At 39.1% G+C, this 25,468-nt stretch overlaps 1 protein-coding gene across 6 annotated transcripts in view; it reads left to right on the top strand.

The window, feature by feature from the left end:
* LOC106050934 (thymidine phosphorylase-like) overlaps nucleotides 1-18,205 on the top strand; it is a 44,763-nt gene extending 26,558 nt beyond the window's left edge. For all 6 annotated transcript variants that reach the window (XM_013206017.2, XM_013206016.2, XM_013206015.2 and 3 more), the window contains exons 4-9: nucleotides 2,928-3,156; nucleotides 4,707-4,825; nucleotides 5,058-5,220; nucleotides 10,059-10,286; nucleotides 11,224-11,364; nucleotides 13,340-18,205. In XM_013206017.2, coding sequence (XP_013061471.2) covers nucleotides 2,928-3,156; nucleotides 4,707-4,825; nucleotides 5,058-5,220; nucleotides 10,059-10,286; nucleotides 11,224-11,364; nucleotides 13,340-13,473 — 1,014 coding nt within the window. In that variant the 3' untranslated portion in view covers nucleotides 13,474-18,205. The remainder of the gene's footprint in view (nucleotides 1-2,927; nucleotides 3,157-4,706; nucleotides 4,826-5,057; nucleotides 5,221-10,058; nucleotides 10,287-11,223; nucleotides 11,365-13,339) is intronic.
* The last annotated feature ends 7,263 nt before the right edge of the window (nucleotides 18,206-25,468 follow it).

Below are 25,468 nucleotides of genomic sequence, written 5' to 3'. Positions count from 1 at the left end.
CATAAAATACTATAGCTGTAATAGAGTCGGACAACTTTATTTTTTTTGAGGGTCTTACATTTGTTTTAGGGCTACAATACATTCACTAAGGTCTAAGTTGGTACCCAAGGAACATTCCTGCCTAGTTTTATCAAGATTGGTCAAGCGGTTTTGATGTCTATAAGTAACATACATACATACATACCCCTCACATTCTACTTTATAATATAGACTAGACATATGTTACCCGCGACCCGCGGGTCTTTATTTGCGCATTACTTTCGATATAGTCACTGAGAGTGTTTGTAAACAATTAAACGAAATAATAATGTAATAAGTAAAGCGAATGTGTCAATGTAAAAATAGTGTGAATGAAGCTATCAGATCAAAATAGCTAATAGGGGAAAATCCATTTTTTTAAAAATTAAAACATTTGCTTTTGAATAATCTAGTGGATTGGATTTAGATGTATGTTAAACGTAGCTAATGATCCTTTCACGTTATTTCTCTTTCGCTACGAAAATAAAATTAGTTTTGCGAAAATGGTTTACCCGAAGTCGATACATTCTTATCTATTAAAAAAGAAAAGAGCGATAGCTTTGTTAAATGAATGGTATTATAAAGTGAACAATTAAACGAAATAATTTTTAGTACGTGATTCATGAATGAATATAGATCTAGGCCTTTAACTCGGCTTCGCAGCTTTCGTAGATGAATGTAGCTTTAGAAAACCAAATTTGAATGTTTATTTGATCAAAATATGAAATGAATGGACTTTAATTAATATGTTTATTTGTTAAAGTATAAAACTATCTGTGCGAAGAGAAGTTTTATCATCTTAGAGTTGAATTAGAGTTTTAGATCTAGGGATGGGATTATAAAGTAAACAATTAAACGAATAAATATTTAGTACGCGATTCATTACGGAATTGTCTAATGAAAGAATGTTCGTCAGGAAATCTGTAATCACAGATATAAGGAACTAATTAATGTAAAAAATGCTTTTGAAACACAAAATTGAAGGTTAATTTTATTATATAATGAAATCAATGGATCTTCTTTTGTATTTTCATGTGTCAAAGTAAAAAACTATCTGCGCAAAGTGTATTTCTTAAAATTAGATCTAGGTCTAAATCCTTTCTATCTTTTCTCATGTCAACATTGTAGACATGGCCTAGATCCATAAAATACTATAGCTGTAATAGAGTCGGACAACTTTATTTTTTTTGAGGGTCTTAAGTTTGTTTTAGGGCTACAATACATACACTACTGTCTAAGTTGGTACCCAAGGAACATTCCTGCCTGGTTTTATCAAGATTGGTCAAGCGGTTTTGATGTCTATAAGTAACATCCATCCATCCATACATACATACCCCTCACATTCTACTTTATAATATATATAAATATATATATATACATATATATATATATATATACATATATATATATATATATATATACATATATATATATATATATATATATACATATATATATATATACATATATATATATATATATATATATATATATATATATATATATATATATACATATATACATATATATATATATATATATATATATATATATATATATATATGCTGTACGCCCCCCCCCCCCCCCACTCCAAAGTTCTGGATCCGCCAGTGCTCTTACGCTTGTCATTCACCGGACGTCTGGTAATCATACCATAGAGGGAATATCAGGAATTTCGTTTCATGTTTACTATTAATATTTTAAGTTCTAGTGTTTATTAGTAGGGTCTAGTATTATGACTACTTGAATGAGTAAAATAGTTTTAAAAAAACGATAAAAAAGGGAGGGGGGGGAGAACGGTTGTAAGAATAATAACCTATTCTAAAGTCTATTTAAGAAAAGAAAGTTACTGGTCTTAGTTTAGCTCAAATCTACAACAAAGAAAAAAAATAAAAAAAATAATGTAACCTGTTTTTCTAGTAAAAAAAAAACAACTAAAAATATAAAAACACTATTATGACACGAGGCCTGTTATGTTTTCCTTCGTAATTGTCCTAAGAGTAAAGTCGAAGACTCTTGGAAATCTAGGCTTATGGAAGCTTGCCTTCACCTGCCTGTCTGAACAAACTCCTGTCTGGTAAAAATCAAAGCAGATGTAATTTTTACATCCTATGGCTTGTCTCCCAAGACGCTTGGGTTAGAAGACCATGCACACCGGTGAAATTCCCCCATATCCCTTCTCTGTACCACATCAGTCGTGCAGGTGTCCGCCATAAATAACGGTCTTTAGCGGGACAGTTTGTGGATATAGTGACATGTTTTTTTGAGCTTTCTTTCAGTCCCGACAGTGCAATGGATTTGATACTTAGGCCCAACGGGACTTCTGTTTTGCTTTCCTATTGGCCTAATCCTATCTTCTAACGACCCACCCTAGCGCTACGTTGAGGCTGAGAAGCATTGGCCTGCCTGGGTCTTAGGGCAGCCTTTGCAATGTTGAGGCAATGTGCAAAGTGCAAATGAAAGCCCCAATATTGCATCTTGTATATCTTCGTTTTTTTTTAAAGCAAAGCCCCTTTCAACCTCCTGTCTCTAGGCCGTCGGACACTTTTTCACAGCTATAATGCCGAGCCTGCTGAGTCATATGTACCCCCTAGTACTTGGGGACCTAGTGGCTGTAGTCACTTGGAACATTTCGATACAAATTAGAGATAACGCCAATGATGAACTAATCAGATAAAATACGATAATATAAGATAATTTGTATTAGTCCAATCAAATGGAAATTCAGTTTTACAATTGACCACCTCAGCGTAACTACTGTAACAATAACAATATACGAACAACACATACACATTCACAACCAGCGCTATATGAATTAGACTTCTATATACTTTTCGATGACGACAGATGACAATGACAGACAATCAAGAGAGAAGAACGTGAAAACTAAGAGACAATTGTTTGTATAGGTCCCTATGATCTCTGGTCGAGGTCTAGCTCACACAGGCGGCACTCTAGACAAACTGGAAGCAATACCTGGATTCAACGTTTCCCTGTCACACAAAGAAATGGTCAAGATTCTTGCTCAGGTGGGCTGCTTCATAGCTGGCCAGACGTCTGACATTTGTCCAGCAGATAGGAAGACTTATGCTATACGAGACGTTACGGCAACTGTTGATCAAATTGGCCTAATAACAGGTTTGTTATACTCGACTAGGTTATGTGTATGTTATACTCGACTAGGTTATGTGTGTATATGTTATACTCGACTAGGTTATGTGTATGTTATACTCGACTAGGTTATGTGTGTATTTATGTTATACTCAACTGTGCCATTTGTGTATATGTTATGCTCAACTAGGCTATTTGTGTATATGTTATGCTCAACTGTGCCATTTGTGTATATGTTATGCTCAACTGTGCCATTTGTGTATATGTTATGCTCAACTGTGCCATTTGTGTATATGTTATGCTCAACTGTGCCATTTGTGTATATGTTATGCTCAACTAGGCTATTTGTGTATATGTTATGCTCAACTGTGCCATTTGTGTATATGTTATGCTCAACTGTGCCATTTGTGTATATGTTATGCTCAACTGTGCCATTTGTGTATATGTTATGCTCGACTGTGCCATTTGTGTATATGTTATGCTCAACTAGGCTATGTGTTTATATCTTATACTCGACTGGGCTATGTGTGTATATGTTATACTCAACAAGGCTATTTGTGTATATGTTATACTAGGCTATGTGTGTTAAATAATAATCTTATAAACGAAATATAACTAAATAGTTTTTCAACCCAAATAGAATCAAATGTTTCTTAGAGTAGCATAATGTAATACCTTGTCTTTTTTTTTGTCGCAATCTGAGTACGACATTGTTTACTTTGTCCTTTTTGTTTGTTACGCCAGACATGCTAACAGTTTGTTAAGCCAGACATGCTAACAGTTTGTTACGCCAGACATGCTAACAGTTTGTTACGCCGGACATGCTAACAGTTTGTTACGCCAGACATGCTAACAGTTTGTTAAGCCAGACATGCTAACAGTTTGTTACGCCGGACATGCTAACAGTTAGTTAAGCCAGACATGCTAACAGTTTGTTATTTCATTTAATTCGGTTCGTTCATATGTTTCTGTTTGATGAACTTCTTACTACAAGTAGATGGGTGCATTCACCTTTTTTCTCACCTTCAGAGCCGGCCTTGGATAATTGGAGGCCCAAGGCAAAGTGAATTTGGTGGCCCGAAATGAAATTTGTTAAAAAGCTTAAAAAAAATAAATAAATAAAAGGTTCGCAATTTATTAAAGCCTGATTGTTTCTAGATATGAATCGACAAATAAATGAAATCCACGTATCGCTATTTCCGTAGTCAAGAGTCCTAGTGCCCTACTGTGTTTCAGATCTGATCCAAGTATCGCTTTTTTTTCTCTTATTTTTTTTAGTCCCGTGCGAGGCTCCTACCAACTGGAGGCCCTAAGAGGCTGCACAATAGGCATATGCTTAAGGCCGGCCCTGCTGTATTATTTCTACTGTTCATTTTGGTGATTTCTAATATTCTTCTAGCGAATAAGCAACTTGTCTAAAATCAATTTCAATGAAATGAGTGAGCCACTGCGTTTAATATGCTTCTTAGATAAGAGAATGCAAGGTGTTCAAAACCGAGTTTAGTTTAAATCAAACACAAATAAGTTATTGTTTGTTGAACCTGTTTTAAACGGTGGATGCGTTTGAATCCTCACAGCTTCCATCGTTTCCAAGAAAGCAGCAGAAAACATTAAAGCATTGGTTCTAGATGTTAAAACAGGAAGCGGTGCGTTTCTAAAGAACGAGACCGAGGCTGCCAAACTAGCGCAATCAATGGTGAGTACACATTTAATAACTGTGAACCGTGCGTTTTTTTTTATTTTTTTTATTTTTTGTAATATTTCTTTACCATGTTTTTTTTCCTTATAAGAAAACATTGTTGAATTTTTCAAACTGTTTAAGAAAACTGTTATTTAGGCAAGCTTAGTTTGTGTATTTGTATCATTGCTCTACTATGACCCTTCCTAATGGAAAGTTGTTGTTTTTACCTATCTCAATGCAAATTAAGTTGTCCTGCTGTCATCGCTTGGGCATCAAGGCCTCAGCACTGCTGACTGACATGGATGACCCGATTGGCAACATGGTGGGCAACGCTTTAGAGGTCATCGAAGTCATAAGATGTCTACAGTGTCAAGGTCCTGCAGATTTGCTGAATCTAACGATCAGTCTTGGTGAGTAAAGACATTCATACAACTAGTGATTCAATCTGGGGTCCAGTAGCATGCTCTCGGAAAGTCAAATCTTTATATTGTGTGATATCTACTAGCAAACAATTCTGGTGCCCAGTAGCACCCTTACATCTTAGGAGGGAGAGGGCAGTACTTACGGCCTATGAGCGCTATAAAAGGGGCGACTCTAGGCTACCCACCTCAATTTTAGTGCGACAGTGGAGAGAGAGGAACCGCATTAAAATGCGTTCGTTCCTACACATAGCGGCCAATTTGTCAAATACAGCTGGACTCTCCACTGATAGAATTCCCATCAGAAGAATCAGTACGTGCCCTCCGTGGAGGAGATTGCCGGCCCCACAAATAAACCTGTCCCTGTTAGGGCAAGAGGGAGCCACCAAGAGGCGATTAACACCTGCCATTCTCCAAAATTTGGCATTCATTACTATAAAGTCCTACCCATCAGATGCCATATTCTGCTATACCGATGGGTCGGTAATGAGGGACCCCGATAGATCGGGGTATGGGGCCCTTATTGTCTACCCCGACCGGACTGAACCAGATAGGCTCTCTGGTCCATGCGGCTACGCTGCATGCTCCATGGATGCCGAACTGACAGGGATAACTAGGGCGTTCGAGGCCATTAGGGCCCGAATGCTCGAACGCGAGACTAGCGCCACTGCGGTGGTGTTAGTCACTGACTCTCGCTCCAGTCTCCTAGTTATGGGTGGCGGCGGGGGAGGGTCGCCCGTAATAGAAGAGGTGTTAATCGCCTCTTGGTGGCTCCCTCTTGCCCTAACAGGGACAGGTTTATTTGTGGGGCCGGCAATCTCCTCCACGGAGGGCACGTACTGATTCTTCTAATAGGAATTCTATCAGTGGAGAGTCCAGCTGTATTTGACAAATTGGCCGCTATGTGTAGGAACGATCGCATTTTAATGCGGTTCCTCTCTCTCCACTGTCGCACTAAAATTGAGGTGGGTAGCCTAGAGTCGCCCCTTTTATAGCGCTCGTAGGCCGTAAGTACTGCCCTCTCCCTCCTAAGATGTAAGGGTGCCACGTTTGTAAACGTAACCAGGGCGTTCGAGGCCATTAGGGCCCGAATGCTCGAACGCGAGACTAGCGCCACTACGGTGGTGTTGGTCACTGACTCTCGCTCCAGTCTCCTAGTTATGGGTGGCGGCGGGGGAGGGTCGCCCGTAATAGAAGAGGCAATCGGCGCCGCAGATAACATCCGCCGAGCTATTGGAGCTGTCGTTTATATGCAGTGGGCGCCTTCACATTGCGGCGTGAAGGGCAATGAAACGGCAGACGCCCTCGCAAGGGAGGGTGCAATGGCAGCCACACACCTCGAAGCACCAAGCACGTACTTACAAGCAACGGCACAAATCCGAGCACTCATTCATGAGAAGTGGTTAAAGTCCTGGGAGGAATCCGACAGAGCACGCGGTGTCTGGCAGCGCATGCGTCACCCAGATCGCGACGATCCATGGTGGCGACTGAGGAGGTCAGAGCAGTCAATAGTTGCGCAGTGCAGGACGGAACACTGTCCTATTGGGGCATACTTTGCCCGGTTCCGCACTAACTTTGACTCCCGATGCCGTCACTGTGGAGAGAGCGTCGAAACAGTGTCGCATGTCTTGTACGAGTGTCCCCAGCTCCGTGAGCTAAGGGGGGACTTGCCTGTGCAGTCACTCGACTTGTATGGTAGCTATGAGGCACTACGCCGGACGGCTAAGTTTCTTGCCAGAGCACTACGGGAGGACTAGTCCTTCCTGCTCTGATTTTCCAATAGGAGTTCATCTCAGGTGCCCAGTAGGTGTCGTACTGATGCAATGGACGCCCTCACATTGTGTCGTGACGTGGCTGGTATTCTAGCTGGAGGAGCGCTGGTCGTGCCCGCTTTCATGGCTTCAAGTATGTTTAACCAAGCTACGACTAGAATACGAGAGTGGGTACATGAGAAGGGGTTGAAATCCAGGGATGGGTCTGACAGGACCTTTGTAATCTGGCAGCATTTGCTTCGCCCGGATCGTGGCAATCCAAAGTGTTTACTAAACAATTGCGCAGTGTAGAAAGTAGCGCTGCCCCATAGATCCTTTTTTTTCCCCGGTTCCGACCAAATTTCAATGCCCGTTTCCGACACGGTGGAGATAGAGGCAAACTTCTTGCATGATTGTCATCAGCTCAGATATCTGCGGGATAACGTATCTGCAGTATCACTGGACTTGTATGGAAACTATAATTATGTGTCACTCGACCTGTATAGGAACTGTGTGCCACTAGATCTGTATATGAACTGTGTGCCACTAGATATGTATATGAACTGTGTGTCACTCGATCTGTAAGTGAACTATGTGCCAGTCGACCTGTATGGGAACTGTGTGTCACTCGACCTGTATGTGAACTATGTGCCAGTCGACCTGTATGGGAACTGTGTGTCACTCGACCTGTATGGGAACTGTGTGTCACTCGACCTGTATGGGAACTGTGTGTCACTCGACCTGTATGGGAACTGTGTGTCAATCGACCTGTATGGGAACTATGTGCCAGTCGACCTGTATGGGAACTGTGTGTCACTCGACCTGTATGGGAACTGTGTGTCAATCGACCTGTATGGGAACTATGTGTCACTCGACCTGTATGGGAACTATGTGTCAATCGACCTGTATGGGAACTATGTGTCACTCGACCTGTATGGGAACTATGTGCCAGTCGACCTGTATGGGAACTGTGTGTCAATCGACCTGTATGGGAACTATGTGCCAGTCGACCTGTATGGGAACTGTGTGTCACTCGACCTGTATGGGAACTATGTGCCAGTCAACCTGTATGGGAACTGTGTGTCACTAGACCCGTATGGGAACTGTATGTCACTCGACCTGTATGTCACTCGGCCTGTATGAGAGCTACGAGGCACTACATCAAACAAAGAGTTTCTTACCAGGACACTACTGGAGGACTAGTACTTCCTGTCCTGAAACCAATCGGAGTTCACTTCAGGTGCCCAGTTGCAGTAGAATTTATCACGTAGGTTTACTGGATGGGTGTTTCAAAAACTGAAAGCGAATTAGTCTGCAGAGTTACGGGACCTGAATGGGAGGTACCATGAAGTGCAATTGTCTTGCCATGCGCTAAATAGCCCTTCCTGTCATGACCGCATTTGAAGTTCTCATTGAGTCCACTATGGTAATAAATACATTGCAAACTCCATGAATTCAGTCACCGAGCTGTTCTACTTGAGATCATCAAAATAACACAGAGTAAATAAATACAGGCTATAGTACATAATACAGAATACATAAAACAGAGTACAAAATACAGGCTGGAGAATATAACACAGGCTAGAGCACATAGCACAGGCTAGAGCACTTAGCATAGGCTATAGCACATAATACAGGCTAGAACACATAATACAGGCTAGAGCACTTAACACAGGCTAGAGCACATAACTCTGGATAGAGCACTTAACACAGGCTAGAGCACATAACTCTGGATAGAGCACTTAACACAGGCTAGAGCACATAACTCTGGATAGAGCACTTAACACAGGCAAGGAAAAAAAGCTCTATTCTTCTGAAGCAATATATCTGTTTAATAAACACAACGAAACACACGCACACAGATTCATGCCAACACACGTACAACCCAGTCTAACAAAAACGCGCATTCACACACGAACATACACTTGCGCGCAAGTACACACATACACGGACAATAAAAGGATAGTAACAAGTTTCCACCCTATATCTAATGGGCCATAATATAGTGTCAACCTTGTTATTCTTCCTGCCTTTAAACTAAATGCATTTTTTCCTCCAAGTGACCTGAATTTTAGCAATCATGCTAAATAAAATATTGAATAATTTAAGTTTAAACTTCATATGTTATGTCCCTTTTATTAGTGCACTATTCGCATAGATTCTAGATCTAGATCTATGTACTCTAAAGGCTCTGACCTTGGTACGCCACTGTTGACACAAAGTTACTAGATAATTGATACTGTTCCAGTTGACTAGAGACATAGTGCATTTCTTTCTGTTGTGATATGAGAAAAAACAAAAAACTTTCAGCCAATTATATAAACGAAACGAAAAACAAGGTCACCTATATTTTCTTAAGAACGGTTTAAAAACAACGTCACAAAAGGTAGGTTAATTATTCGAACCAATTCACAGACTCTACTAAAACGTGTATAATAAGATCTTCTACGGTATATTCCTAATGTTAGTATGTGTAAAACTTCATAGTAGAACAGAATCATAATGTAAGCATACACACTTCAATAATGAGAATCTCGCCAGCCATCAAATGATGTTTTATAACCAAAACTACAATCACTGCCTGGTCGTGTGATATCAGACGATTGGTCTCGATGATATGAACTCTGGGATGTCGTCCTGATTGTCCCGGGTTCGATCCCTGTCACTGCTATCCCCCGTCGACCTGCGCAAGGCTCCTGCTCGGATGGAATAATCTTCAAATCTGAAGGAACAAATCTGAAGGAACAAATCTGAAGGAACAAATCTGAAGGAACAAATCTGAAGGAACAAACCTGAAGGAACATGCGGTATGCGCGCTGGACTGTCGTTTGGACTTGTCGATGGTCTCAGGTTCATATTTACCCGCTGCCACCCCCCGTCGTCCTGTGGGTTGTTTGGAGTAGGAAGTAAATTATCTTCAACTCTGAAGGAACATCCGAAACATGTCAAACATTGTACAAAAAATCAATCAATCAATCAATACAATTGTTCTCGTCCATAGTTCTATTTAAGTTAACTGCTCTAGAATATGGAATTAATGGATAGGCCTAAATAATCTTTGGCAGTTTTGTTTTCCAGGTGGTCAATTATTACATGCTGGAGGCTTTTCTGACAGTGTAGAAGAGGCGTCCAAGAAATTGCGTAAGAGTATAGAAAATAAAGAAGCCTTGTCCAAATTCTGTGCCATGCTGAAGTGCCAAGGTGTCGACGCGACCTTAGCAGATAATCTTTGTGACCCTGACCTAGACCCCACTGCATTACTACCACAAGCCAAGAGTACAACCTGTTTTCAGTGTCATCAAAATGGTAAAACATGTTAAGCGTTTTTACATGTCAAAAAAAAAATCAATATTTTTTTCCTACGCCTAGTCTGTATGTGGACCAGGATATAAAATAAAACCTTATTTATTCGAAGTATAACAGATGAATCATGTATTCATAAACTAAAGTTTTTGTTAATAAAGCAAGTGTTTAATTGTGTGTTTAAGAAATGGTTTATAAATATATAGACTAACCTGTTGTAACTAATAATTTAAAATAATCATAATGCAATATATAGCTTTATATAAACATCCTTGCGAACAGACCTTTTCATATTACCTCACTGTTTGAAAGGGCTATTTTACTTTAAAAAAACAACAACAAACTACTTTCAATATTAAGATGTAGGAGGTGTGGCTGAGAGGCATAGGCTACTTATCAAGGGGGTTTGAGCTCGAATTTCGTCTCAGCTGAGTTGTGTTTGCTGAGCGCCTAAAGGTACCACTTAGCCCCAATGGTTCACAATGGTTCACAATGGTTCATAGCGCTCTGAGCATGATAAAGCATGAAAGTCGAGCTTTAAAAAACAACTAGAGCTAAATATTAAAAAAAAATTACAGTGCAAATGAAATCATGAGTTATAAATAAACGTAAAAAAAAGAAAATGAAAACGATCAAACAGAAGTATATATTTATATATACATTTATAGCTTTCATATAGCTTTACTTTCATGCTTATAGCATGCTCAGAGCGCTTTGGTCCAATCTCATTTGTGGACCTGTGGGGGTGAGGGGGTATCTAGGAGTTGGTTTTCCGTGCCCGAGTTGGGTGTCGAACCACGAGCCCCTTTCTAGGTAGCCAAGCTAAGCAAAGTTCAAGCGCACTTAGCCTCTCGTCCACGCTTCCCACGTGCCGTCACTAAGTAGAACTATTTATATTTATATAGTCAGTCATTGTCTACATTTAGTCCCTATTTACCAGGCTATATTCAACGTATCGACGCCATGGATATTGCTGTAGCTGTCCACATGTTGGGAGCTGGACGTAATCTACCAGGGGAACCCATCAACTGGGCTGTGGGTATAGAACTGTTACACAAGCCGGGAGACCAAGTCTTGAAAGGTAAGTATCATATAAAGATACTCTATCCAATGTATTCAGATCATAAACTAAATATAGATTTGGATACGCATCTGTTCGTCGACTAGTTCCGGTTTCTGAACCAGTGATGTGTCGTCGACTGTGTGCTTCTAAGATCTCACTAAAAATGTGGAAATCTCAATAGTGTCAAGTTGTGTAGTCTAAACAAAGATCAACGTATTAAATCTTGTCTTGTTATCAGTGTCTCTATCCTCTCATGACTCCTCAATCCTTTTCTTTACTTGTAACGATAACTTTGGTTCTGATCCACTCAACTCTGTTTCTCGGCTATTGATTTAGAAGTTTTATATCAGTTCATTTCACAGTGGGAATGTTCCCAAAGGAGTGGCGCTACATTGGACTTTAAAGTAGCCAACGAAATACAAACACAATTGAGCTACTTTATTGTTTTGTGGTCAATGTGTTCCTTTAGAACTGAAGAATGTTACATTCTCTAGACAAAACTCCTTCCACAGGACGACGGGATATAACTTTGACCTTGGGATCATTGAGATGACAGTGCAGATTGCAGACTACATGACATGGCTGCCATTCAAAAGGAAGAGCTTTAAAAATGTGATTCTGCAGTCACACTAACAATCAAATATCTTTTTTACAACATAGCTCATCAGCACTTTAATTCTTTGCACACACACACACACAAAGCGTTGAGCTATTTATAGGTTTTCCTTCATCGAAGCTATCCAACTGTTCAAACGTTAAAGAAGACAGGAAGACATCTATTTATAGTACAGTGTCATATGATGCATTCGCAATACAAAGAAAATTTGGAAACGGAAACGAACCCCATATTCTATCACTATATATCTCTATTCTCTTCATGGCTCAACAGTTTGGACACCAAGAAGTAAAGGAAAGATCATTTTTTTTATTTCTGCAAGTTTAACTAGAGTTACTCCACGAAAAAAAAAAAGAGGGGGGGGGAAACAAGTAGTATTCACCCGTCACTAAATAGCGGGGCCGGACTTAACCATTGTGACCAAGAAGTCATGGAAAGATCACTCTTTTATTTATTTCTACCCCACGTAACTTTAGCGGCGAAAAAAAAGGGAAGGGGGGTGGTAGAAAACAAGCAATCTACTCTGTATTCATCTGTCACTAAATAGCAGGGCCGGACTCAACCGTAGTGGGGCCCTATGTGAAACGGATTTCGCGGGGCCAAGTTTGGGTAGAGATACGGATAATAAGTGAAAATTTAGAGTTTGTATTCGTCTTTGCATTTTATTCTTCAGATTTTACAATTGCGGGTATTGCATAATGCCGTCTTTTTTATCGCGCGTAGGATTGGCGTTTTCCATATTGAATGACACCCCCAGAATGGAAATTTTTGTCTATAATTTTCTGGAGATTTGTATGAGTTTTCAAAAGATTGTAATAATTTCCGAAGATTTCCAGGCCTTTTTCGTATATTTTGCAATTTCAGGAGTTATGAGTTATAAAATGGTTTAATTAAATAATTTACACCTAGAATTAACGCGGGTCCTATGAAAGTGCGGGACCCACTGCGGTCGCATAGATTGCAGTGGCCTAAGGTCGGTCCTGCAAAATTGCGGCGTATGTTACGCCGTGCTCGACTAGTATATATATATAGTTCTCTTCGTGGCCCTACCTTGATGAAAAAGTCATGGAAAGATTACGCTTTTATTTCTTCAAGTCGGACTAGAGTTACCCCACGTAACTTTTGCGGTGACAGAGAGAGAGTCTCAGAAAAAAAAGAGGGGGGTATGCTACGCCGCGGGTCGGCTCGTTTTATTAATTGATTGATCTATCTTCGTTCTTAACTGGAAGTATGGCTCGTGAGGTAGATGCTAAGTCCACTTGTTTCGTATGTCAGTCATTAGAGGCGTACAGGTCTAATTGCTGTAGTGTTGTTCACTAATGAAGTCTTGGAGTTTAAGTTGAAACAATAAAATTCGCGTATTTTATCTCTTCCTAGGTCAAAACTGGATCAAAGTTTATCATGATCAGCCATTATCGGATAAGATTGAGATCAAGATCAAAAAGTCTTTGGAAATTTCCCAGACTCCTGTGCAGCCTAAAAAAACAAGAGTGCTGCGCGTCTTTACCTAAACCATAACGAATTCAATTTTGTGCGTGTTATTATAATTTTTTTTTGTTGCTAAATTAGTTTTCATATTGATGCATTTCGGACTTTTTTTTCGCCTATAATTAGCTTCTGAAAGCAGCGAGTGGAGAGGACCGGTGATTTAAACGCATTTTTTCCCTCTTATTATATTTATATAATATTATAATAATTTTAAACGTTTTCCTCTATACATTGAGATCACCAACGTTATTTTTAGTGAAACTTTGTTTCTTTCAACGAGTGATTGTGTATCCAACGAAACAAAAGGTTGTAACTAAAATCTTATAATTTGGTAGCTGAGGAAAATGCTTTTATATTTTTTTTTCATATACCGGTGACTATGTACAACTTGTAAATAATGACAAAGATATTTGTATACAACTTTTTGTTTTTATAAGAATGAATTTGTTTTATTCTAAGTAAACGTATTAATTGTATCTTTTAGTAAATGAAGCTAAAAGTGACAAACTACTTAAACAGGCACCAAGTTGACAAAGGTTTAATTTTATTCAACTCGAATACAAGCCTTATTATTATTATTATTGTTTTTATTTTATTAAAAGATTTTTATAAAATAACGTTGGTCATTAAGATCAAAGTTAAAGTGTTAACGAGAACTCAGTGGTGTCTACATGATAGAGGTGTCGGTCTTCCAAGACTTTTTCATATATAATACATTTGAATGACCTCTTCAGCCCATTGGACACAAGAATGATTGTTTATGGGGTCTATTTATACAAATATTAGAATATAATTATGAACAAATGCCTGGATCCCCTTCCAGACCAAAATCCCAGTTTATGCATTTAAAAAAAAGTATCCTTAAGTGTCTTATATTGTTACTGCACTAAAACATTGTTACTGCACTGTTAGTTCTGTTACTGGTGAAAGATATTGATCACACTATCGCCCATTTAATCAAAAGTTATTAACTGATCTTATGTTGTGGGAAGATTTATGTTTCTAAGTGAGTGAGTCTTGTTCTTCACAAAAGATTGTTACGCCCTAGCCCAAACCTCTTGTAGGCGGATTTCAAACTCTCGACTAATGACTGAAGTCTGATACTCCAAAAAATCAGCCATCCCATTCTGAAGGGGGAAGGGGAGGTGCAGGTCTGACCTATATACGCTTGAGTTTATTTTACACTTTGTTGTCAGTGATAATTTTCCAATTCGCTGGGTTATGAAATTTCATTGTCGAGTTATTTATTTTCTCACATGTCTCTCATTTTCTGCAAGCAAGCAAGAAATCTGTCAAACTAGAGTCTAATCTTTTCAGCAAAAATATCTTTTTTTTTTTTAATGTAACATTTCTGTCCTTTTTACAATAACTCTATTCAAGTTAGAGCTTCGTGGAACCGGAAATCAGCCAGTAACCAGCCTGGACGCCGAGTCAAAAAAGGCCGCAACGATTTTCTTAGCAATTTAACGTTTGATGTATATAGCTGAGAAATGAATTAGCCTACTAGTTCGTTGGCCATATGGGGAAAACCCTAGTTTGACTGTTATAATTTTTCAAAGTATAAAATAAATAAATGTAAATTTGGCTTGAGTACTAGACTTAGAATAACCATTTAGATCTAAAGTCAACATTGGTTGTAAAAGGACTATCGCATTCGAGAATTTCTGAATGTAAGGCATTATTGGAGTCATTGTCGATTGATTTTTGGCCGAAGCCTTAACGACGTACGTTCACGCAGCTGACGGTGTCGAAGTCACGGGTTCGATACCTGGTTTAAACCATTTTTTTGTTTTATAAATTTAAAAAATAAAAATTTTCAGTTATATAATAGAGGTATTGTCTTTTTTTAAATGTTTTTCTTTTTTTTTTGTTCTCTTCTAACCTAATTTTGTTTAAATCTCGCACTGTCTATTATAACATACTGTTTTACAATATTTGATATATCCTTTTTTAAAATTTGAAATATTATTTTCTAAACCTCAACTATGTTTAGAATCTGATTTTCCCTATTGGTAGGCCTCATGGGCGTAGCCAGGATTTTTTTCGGGGGGGGGGGGGGGGTTTGGGGTGATTTTTTCTCTCCCCCCCCCCCTCCACCCGCGAAAAAAAAAATGTATTTATGTGTGTTTGTGTGTGTACATATTCTTTATTACATTCTGACCCTTCATTCTTTCGGAAGACGTTTATTGTGCCCTAGAATAGGTTCTTACATGAGTTAGTTAGTGGAAATGTTGTAGATTCCCGCCATTGATAGCAAGAGAAGCCCCGCCGCCAAGCACTATTTCTGGTATTAAAAGCCAACAAAATACATATTCTGAGGTATCTACACTGCATTTTCCTGCTATTAAAAAGTTTTATTTCAAAAACCTAATGTGCTATTCTTACAGACTTAGACCATCCCGCGCCGTTCGGCGCATTTGCCGTCAAGCTGTTTCCATAAAGCTGTAGATCTCCCGCCATTACTAGCAAGGCGGACTGGGGGAGTGCTAGGAGATCCCTTAATGCGGGGCGGAGCCCCGCCGCCAAGCACTATTTCTGGTATTGAAAGCCAACAAAATGCATATTCTGAGGTACCTACACTGCATTTTCCTGCTATTAAAAAGTTTTATTTCAAAAACCTAATGTGCTATTCTTACTGACTTAGACCCTCCCGCGCCGTTAGGCGCATTTGCCGTCAAGCTGTTTCCACAAAAATCTGTCACTGGTAATGTCTGAAGCCTCTTCCCACCTGCCATAAGGACCTCCATGAATGTGTGGCATCATGTTGTACTAGGATATCATCGCAACTCTTCTTATGCGTAATTCTTTTTGTCGGAGAACATGTCCCGCAAACCTCATGCGACGCTCTGTCACAATCTTACTAAGGGGTCGACTCCCAGTTCGGCATAGGATTTCCTTGATTTGGACCCGATCTCTATAACTGACTCCTAAAATCTGTCTTAGCCATCTTTGTTGAGCCACATTTAGTGTTTTTCAATTTCGGCAGATGACTATTCACTGCACTTTATTAATGGAGCCCCGCCACTGGTAAAAATGTGTAGTCTCTCTTGAATACGCTCTTGGAATTAAGTGACTGTAGTTTGCTTTAGATTTTATATCGAGAAGGGAAGTTTTATCGTCAAAATCATCTGTTGGGGGTTTTCCACCTCAAAATGCTCTGTAGGGGGATCTTAAACTCAAAATCATCTGGAGGGGTTTTAAACTTAAAAAAAAAAAACATCTGTTGGAGAAGGGTTTAAACTCAAAACCCCCGATTGGATTGGCTACGCTCAAATAATTTTAGTGTGTAATTTACTTTTTTTTTTTATGTTGAAGAGATATTTTTAGCATCAAACCCCCTTTTGGCAACGCTCTTGGCATTTTGAGTGCGTAATTTGCTTTTTTCTTACACTGAAGATGTATTTTTTAGCTTCAAACCCCCTGGCGGGGGTGGGGGGGGTTTAAACTCAAAACCCCTTTGGCTACGCTCATAGATTTTAGAGTGAGTAATGTGCTTTTATTTATATTGCAGAGATACTTTTTAGCTTCAAACTCCACTGGAGGGGAGTTTAAACTCAAAACCCCTTTGACTACTCTCATAACATTTTGAGTGTATAATTTGCTTTGTTTTTATTATTAAAGAGGTATTTTTTACATTCAAACCCCGCTGAAGTGGGGTTTAAACTCAAAACTGAGTCAAAACCCATTTAGCTATGCTCATAACATTTTGAGTGTGTAATTTGCTTTTTTGTGCTCTTGGAATTTGGGGATTTTCGTTTGCATTTTTTTTTGTTTTGTTTTATAGAAGAGGGAGATTTAACTGCAAAAACCCCAGGTAGGGGGGGTTTAAACTCAAACCCCCCTGGTAGGGGTTTTAGACTCGAACCCCCCTGGTAGGGGTTTTTAAACTCGAACCCCCCTGGTAGGGGATTTTAAACTCAAACCCCCCTGGTAGGGGTTTTAGACTCGAACCCCCCTGGTAGGGGTTTTTAAACTTGAACCCCCCTGGTAGGGGATTTTAAACTCAAAACCCCCTGGTAGGGGGTTTTAAAATTAAAACACCCTTGGTTGTGCTGGGGCAAGTGATGGTTTAGTATTAAAATCTCACCTAAAATAAACAAAATCAAAGCAAAAAATCAGTCACTAAATTCCGATCCCCCCTCCCGCAGGAAGGGGGGGGGGGAATTTCATTTCGGGGGGGGGGGGGTTGGCCCCCCTGGCTACGCCCATGGTAGGCCTACTATTTGGTTACTAGTCGTTGAGTTTTTAAGCTACAGAAATCCTTTTTTTGCAGGGGTATATGAAAGTATAATCAATCTTATTAATACCTTGGATTCAAAATTAATATGTGAAATAAAAGTACAAAGCACATAGCACAAAAAGAAATGACTAGCAGACTGATCGCTTTCAATGTTTGTATGTTTTAACAGTAAATCTTACAATTAGCTATGTTTTGACTGCTAGAATCTAGTTTTTATAGTTTTTACCTAAAAAAATATAATGATTATGAAATTCAGTTGTAGGGCTATATAGGCTAGTGCATGCTTATTCGGTTTACATTACATTTGACTGATAGAATCTAGTACTGGTATAATAAACAAAGTAGAAAGGGAATGATTTTTGCGCTATTTAAAGTGAATCCCAGAACTTAGACTACAGATCAAGTGTTCCCTTCAGTTCTCGCCCTTTAAACTGTTGTTGTTTCCTCGCCCTTTAAACTGGTGTTGTTTCAAAGTTCATAAATAATCAAATCAATAAAAGTATTTATATTGGTTATATATTGTCTAAGCTTAGTTTATAATGATGTGTTTTAGCTTTTTAAGTTAAATTTTCCCCTTTAAGAATTTTCGTTTATTAAAAAATATCTTAGACCTGTAAGCAGCAGCCATTTCGATGTATAATATATTGTTAATAAAATGTTATAAACCTGGTGGTGGCACAGATGGGGGTAGTGGTATGTGTGTAGACAGCCTATGCAAATCGCCCCAGGCCAGCGCTAGTATGTGTACAAGAGGCAATTTGACGCAGCGGCTAAGGTTAACAAATGGAACAGTGAGGAGGAGAAAGCCACTGCCCTTGTGCTATCTCTAAGAGGAAAGGCCTCCGAATTGTTACAGTCCCTACCGAACCAGCAAAACTTCGTAGCGCTCATCCAGCTAAGGAACTCCGATACGGGGATGAACACTTGCAAGAAGTCTATCGAGTGCAACTGAAGACCCGACAGCAGCGCCCCATGAAACACTACAGGAGCCAGAGACAGACATCAAACACCTCGCACATTTGGCCTACCCAACAGCTGCGCAGGACTTTCTGGAAGTCATCATCACAAACGCTTTCATTGATGCACTTCGAGACTCCGAGTTGAAGAAAGCCACCAGAGTTAGTGGTAAACGCAAGGCCAGCGAAGTACTAGTTAACGCTCTCTCATATGAAGCCGCTAAAGACGCATCTGGAAGCGCTCATCAAGGCCGAAGGCTGGAAGTCAAAGAGGAAGAATTCGTACAACTTGTCAGAAGGGTGACAGAGGCGCTGGATGAGCGACGAACAACCCAGATACCTGAAGGTCAACCTAGGGCCCCTGTACGATGTTGGAATTGTGGTGAACTTGGCCATATACAAAGCTGCACTAGAAGATCTCGACAAACCGGATCAGAAATGTATGCACGAACAGGTTCCCGGGCCTACCAGAGAATCTAGCACGACGGTCAGACAAGACAGTTCAGGAAGGATCGGTGTTGTGAATACAGCTCAGGAGCATCACGGGAGATGTAGTCATGTGATCACCAGAATGGTCGAGCGTAGTTCCGTCCGGTTCTAGAAGGCCAACAGGGACCCTATATAAAGAGCGAAGGTATCAGAGTCCGGTGATTCACAACTCCCCGATCTACGGTTCTGTACGACGGCTCAGTACAAATCCAGGACGAGACGGAGAGGTCAGTGCAAGAGTTGATACGGCGGTACGGTTGTTAACGGAGAAACAATTGTACAGTCGTGTGTTACGTGCTGCCAATTGTACAGTCTTGTGTTACGTGCTGCCAATTGTACAGTCTTGTGTTACGTGCTGCCAATTGTACAGTCGTGTGTTACGTGCTGCCAATTGTACAGTCTTGTGCTGCCAATGTACAATATTGGCTGTGATTCGTTGTCATTAAACTATTACGTTATTTGTAGCCCTGAGTTGTTAATTTCTTTCAGTTGGTGGTGTCGTGTGGTGCAGTTTGCAGAGAGCCTGGATAGGGAGATTCGTTACAATATTATAAGGCATCACAGTGGCAGCAACTAGAAACCCTGTAGACTGAGTATACAAGACAGCTGGTTGAGCGGTAAACCGAGGTCCCGGGTTCAAATCCTGGTGAAGACTGGGATTTTTAATTTCAGGATCTTAGAGCGCATCTGAGTCCACCCGGCTCTAATGAGTACCGGACATTAGTTGAAAAGTAAAGATGGTTGGCCGTTGTGCTGGCCACATGACACACTCGTTAACCGTGGGTCACAGAAACAGATGACCTTTACATCATCTGCCCTATAGATCGCAAGGTCTGAAAGGGGAGCTTAGCTTATACAAGACATTGACTATTAGGCAACCGATCGACAGTACCTAAGAGCTAGAAAAAAACAACAACAATGACATCAAAACAACAATGACTTCAAGAAATAACATTGTCGCCATCAAACCAGACATAACATTGTCGCCATCAAACCAGACATAACACTGGCGCCATCAAAACAAATTTAACATTTATGACGCCATTAATATAAAAATTACATATGCGTCATCAAGTCAGACATAACAGTGAGGCCATGCCATCATAGTAGACATAACATTAACATCATTAAGCCTGACATAACTGTCACGAGTCTAGTCTGTGACCTATTTCGACCAGTTTCTAGAAGCGAGTTCAAACCAGTGCAAGTGTCCAGCGTAAACAAGTTAATTTTAGGTATCCAATCAAAGAAAGAGGTTAAGGAAAAAAAAAGCACACGTCAGCTTCTAGAAGGTCAAAGTTACTAAAATAATTAGGGAAGAAGTTTCCATGATTCTGGAATGTACGATTAAGAAAGGTAAAAATTAAGGGAAAGTCAGTTAGACGGGGTCCTCGCTTAGTCCTCGATTAGTAATGGTTATACGTTTTGTGATATTAGCGGGTCCATTAGTTACAAGTTTTATTAGTTGAAGTTGAAGTTATACTAAGTGAAGTTTCATGTATCTTTAAGTTTTATTTAAGAAGTATCAAGTCAAGTTGTTGTTAAATTGAGAAGTTAATTTTATGTGAAAGTTGAAGAAGTATTATTAAAGAAGTTTTAAGAAAATACAGAGAAATGTTTCCTTCATTGAATTGACAAGTTTGATCCTATAATCCCCGGCTAATACAGTCGTCACATTTATCGTCACCATAACATTGACGACATAAAGTAGACATATAATGGACGTCATTTAAGCCAGACATAACATTGACGCCATCAAAGTAGAAATAATATTGACGTCATCGACGAAGACATAACATTGACGTCATTAGCTAGAAATAACATTAAGGTCATTAAACAGGCCAGACATTGACGTCATTAGCTAGATATAACATTAAGGCCATTAAACAGGCCAGACATTGACGTCATTAGCTAGATATAACATTAAGGTCATTAAACAGGCCTGACATTGACGTCATTAGCTAGATATAACATTAAGGTCATCAAACAGGCCAGACATTGACGTCATCAAACCTCAGACGTGTTTAAAAATAAAACAAAATACACTGATTAATGCCTATGCATAGCGTCTTGCTAAAGTTTGTTGAGTGCCACTTATATATGGTCGCATCAACACACATGATAGGATAGTCCAAATCTCAAACACGATACAATAACCGGTGGAGAAGGAGATGCAAAAGAGAAAAAAGAAGTGATGATAACATTGATAGACGTGTACAGAGTATGATGACCATTTCCAAATTTATTTACTGTGTCATTTGTTTCTATTAGTTTGAGATCTACGACTTAGGTAGACTTGTTCGTTAAATACCCTCACACCTACACTATTTACTTCTTGTCAAGAACACCCACAAAATACATTTATTTTTACAGAGGTTATATCAACTCACTCTGTCTGTCTGTCTGATAAAAAGTTTGTTCTCCCAATCTCTGATTAAGCTGAAATTGTGCTCAATTATTTCTTTTACCTGACAACACAAGATTCTATTTTTTTTTTAATTAACCAATCAGTAAATTAACTATTGGTAATTAATCAATTTGTTTGGTATCAGGAACAAGGGAAAATATTGTACTTGACAGATGTGGTGGCATTACGGCATACTTTAAATTAGCCCCCTTGAGGACTCTGGAGCCCTGAGTGAAACATTTTTTTTTGCCTTTCAAAACGATCACGTCAACATTCACCAAGCTACCCCCTTCTTCCTTACCCCTTTCACAACTGGTCCAGACACGTGATGGGATCATAGCGCAGTGAGAAACATTCCCCAAGCTACCTCCTCCTTCCCTCCCCCTTTCACAACTGGTCCAGACACGTGATGGGATCATAGCGCAGTGAGAAACATTCCCCAAGCTACCTCCTCCTTCCCTCCCCCTTTCACAACTGGTCCAGACACGTGATGGGATCATAGCGCAGTGAGAAACAAACAATTGGTCAAAATATTTCTAATCGTACAGATTTTGTTTCGGTCACTCATTATGAAAATGACATGTCTTGATATGACTTGACATGACTGATCCAAACTAATTGATAGGGCCTACATTTACACGCTTTGTTTTTTGTGTGTTATTTTTAAAAGTATTTTTTTAACGGATCATCCGGGAACTTGTTTTTATTGTAAGTATAATCCAGTTTCAATTTCCAAAGGCAGTGCTTAAAGTACATCCTCGGTAACTTGTGCACGATATGTTAGCCCGGAAATAATGACTCAGTTGAAAATGAGGCCACGCGTTACGCACACACACACACACACACAAAAGATTTCTTTTAACGACATCATTCCGAGAAATGTAGAATACTTCTACACTAGATTTGTTATGTTGTGTTGTCAGGTCAAAATTTCAGCTTAATCCGAGATTGGGTGTGGGAGAAATAACGTGAGCAAACTTTTTACCAGACCGACAGTGAATTGATTTAAGCTTTGTAAAAAGGGGGCTAGCTGGTCTTATTTGCACTTTAGGCTGACAACAATATTAGCAATGTTTACCAGTATTTCATTAGCTACAAAGAATATCATTGCAAGAAACGCAGTCAATGCAAATAAATAAATAATAATACTAAAATTAAATTCGTTTTTTACTTTTCCTGAATGCATATTGCGAACTTTAGACCTGTGACGTGACAACGAGCTATTGGCCTAAACTGCCCTCAGCTTCCGACGTCACAGGTCAGTGTTAAGGCCTTCTAGAACGATTGGTCTCGTTTGAACCCAGCCCGCCCCCGTCCTGTGGAAGAATTAGGCTTGGATGTAATAATCAATTCTGAATCCGAAACACGTCAAACGTACAGACTGCTACCTGATGCCCCCCCCCACCCCCCCGAATTATTGCTATATTTGTTCCTGGTTTTAGATGGACATTACCTGACAACACATTTAGATGGACATTACCTGACAACACATTGTTCATAAATTTAATAAACGTGTGAAGAAATTTTTTTTGTTATCATTGTTTCATTTAGTCTTCTCGCTGAACCTTGACCTTTTGGAGTGCGATCCAAGTGAACTATTAGAATTGGTCAAGTCAGTCAATGTATTTTGTCATCTTATTGGTAATTTTGGTTGACCTTGACTTTGAATGGAACTTGTTGAGATGGGCTTACTGATAACTAATGTACTCAAACGGGAATCTACTCTCCAGGTCTTGCGATTTTTATGCGTCTGATATTTTGCACGTAGACAAAAGAGTCGACCACGCTTTGATATATGGGAGAGAAAAAAAAATTGCTTGAGTCTGAATAGGAACTTATGCCTCAATGATGAAAGGCCGATGTGTTTTGTCTTTGAACTATTCAAATACTCTTAATTTCAGCCTCGGAGCTTGCTATTTCTCTTGGACCAGGCATCCAATACTCCTATGTACTACGATTCTCGCATTTATTTGCATAAGCGAAAATAAAGTCACACAAAAATGTGAGAGTAGAGTTTGGAAGAGCAATTTGAATCTTTTTTTTTAAACATTGTTAAGTACAAATTGAAAGCGACGAATATTTATGAATTGCACTGTAATACTTTAATTGTGAATCGAAATGCCGCTAATAGTTTTACGTGGTCTGTCTGTAACGGAAAGATGTTTGCGCTCCATCGTGGACAAAAGGTGGCAAGACCACACTACAAATAGCCAAGTTTTTGCCGGTATGGACAGTACTATAGATGAAGTGTTAGATTAGCTTTTACTGATCTACTTCTAGACTTGATTGCGTTTGTTGTGTTATGTAATTGCGCTTGAGGAAGATCTTCATTGGTGAATCACTCAGTGCCGGCCTTGGATAATAAGAGACCCTATGCGAAGAGAATTTGGTGGTCCCAAGTGAAAACAAAAAGAAAAAAAAAGAAACAGCGAAAAAAAAAATACGCAATTGATTTTAAAAAACCTGCCCATCTATATCTAACTCGAAAAATAACTGAAATTCATATAAAGCAATATCCGTAGTAGAGACAAAGTTAGACTAGTAATGAGTCATAGTAGAGACAGGGGAGTTAGACTAGTAATGAGTCATGGTGCTCTACTGTGTTTGAGATCTGATCCAAATTTCGTAATTTTTTCTCTAAATTACTTTTAGTCCTGTGCGAAGCCCTCACCAATTGAAGGAGGCCATAGGAGACAGCCAAGTTTGCCTATGCCTAAGACCGGCCGTGGATCACTGGCTGAACAGTACATACTTCTTCAACATATTGGTCAATAAAATAAAATACTTCTCTAAGTGTGATCGAATGTAAACGCACACAAGCTAATGTGATCGAATGTAAACGCACACAAGCTAATGTGATCGAATGTAAACGCACAGAAGCTATGTCAATACAGAATTTGTCAGAGCTAATTAATAACAATATTAAAGTTATAAAGAAAAAAAAAAGCAATGGGTTAAAGAAAAACAAAGTTTAAAGAAGTTTCTAACTCTATACTGTTAGCTTCCATTACATACAAAATTCAATGAATTCAACACTTTTTTTTTTTTACATTAGTTTTAAATCCGATGAGTTGTGAGAGCGAGTGCCATACAATCTTCAATTGCTTGGATAGTCCAAAAGATTGTATATACTATGCATGATATTCATTAAGTAAAAACACAATTTTGATTTATGAACGTATTGGGAAATAGTTACAAAGCTGACATTATAAGAGCTGGTTTGGTGATCTGGTCATCAGTAAAACGGCCCGCATTTCAACGCACCCACAACACATTTTTCTAGCCCTCAAATTCTAGGTCCTTTTTGTTTTGTATCTTTCATCCTACAATCGAAGGGCCCGCAACCCCCTATTATAGAGCATGCATAAACAGAAGACCTTTAGTTGTAGCCTTCCATCTCCCTGCACTATAGTGCGCCCCCTCCCATATATTATTATATACACCATAGTTTCCAATGAAAGAAGAAAGATCACTATTTACAACTTAGTCCACTGTGTCCACTCTTGACATATTTGTGTTTCATTTGTCAGTCATTGATCTAGAGTGGCACTTTTATTTAGAATAACATATAACTTCAAAAACCGTATCATTTTATGTTTAGAGGCTTACCTCTAGATCACACACCAAAAAGGTGTCAATAAATACTTGAGACATTAAAATGTTGTCTTTCAAATACCCCCATTTCTGGTCAATTTAAACCGCTGCGATTTCAATCTTGAAAATGGCTTAGTTGTCCAAGGCTTCAGTTAAGAACAAGTTAACCTTTTCGTATTTTATTTTCCATGACAAGTGAGAGAATTATTGATGATCAGTCAGTCAGTCAACATTACCAAGGATTTTATATAATATAAATATTTTATAAGCGTCACTTGTTTATGCCAAACCATATTTCAATAATTTAAAAACAAACAACACAAAATTGTAAA

This window comes from Biomphalaria glabrata, chromosome 6, assembly GCF_947242115.1.
Source record: "Biomphalaria glabrata chromosome 6, xgBioGlab47.1, whole genome shotgun sequence".
NCBI lineage: Eukaryota > Metazoa > Mollusca > Gastropoda > Planorbidae > Biomphalaria > Biomphalaria glabrata.
The sequence above is the reverse complement of the archived record's forward strand: the minus strand, read 5'-3'. Positions and strand labels throughout refer to the sequence as shown.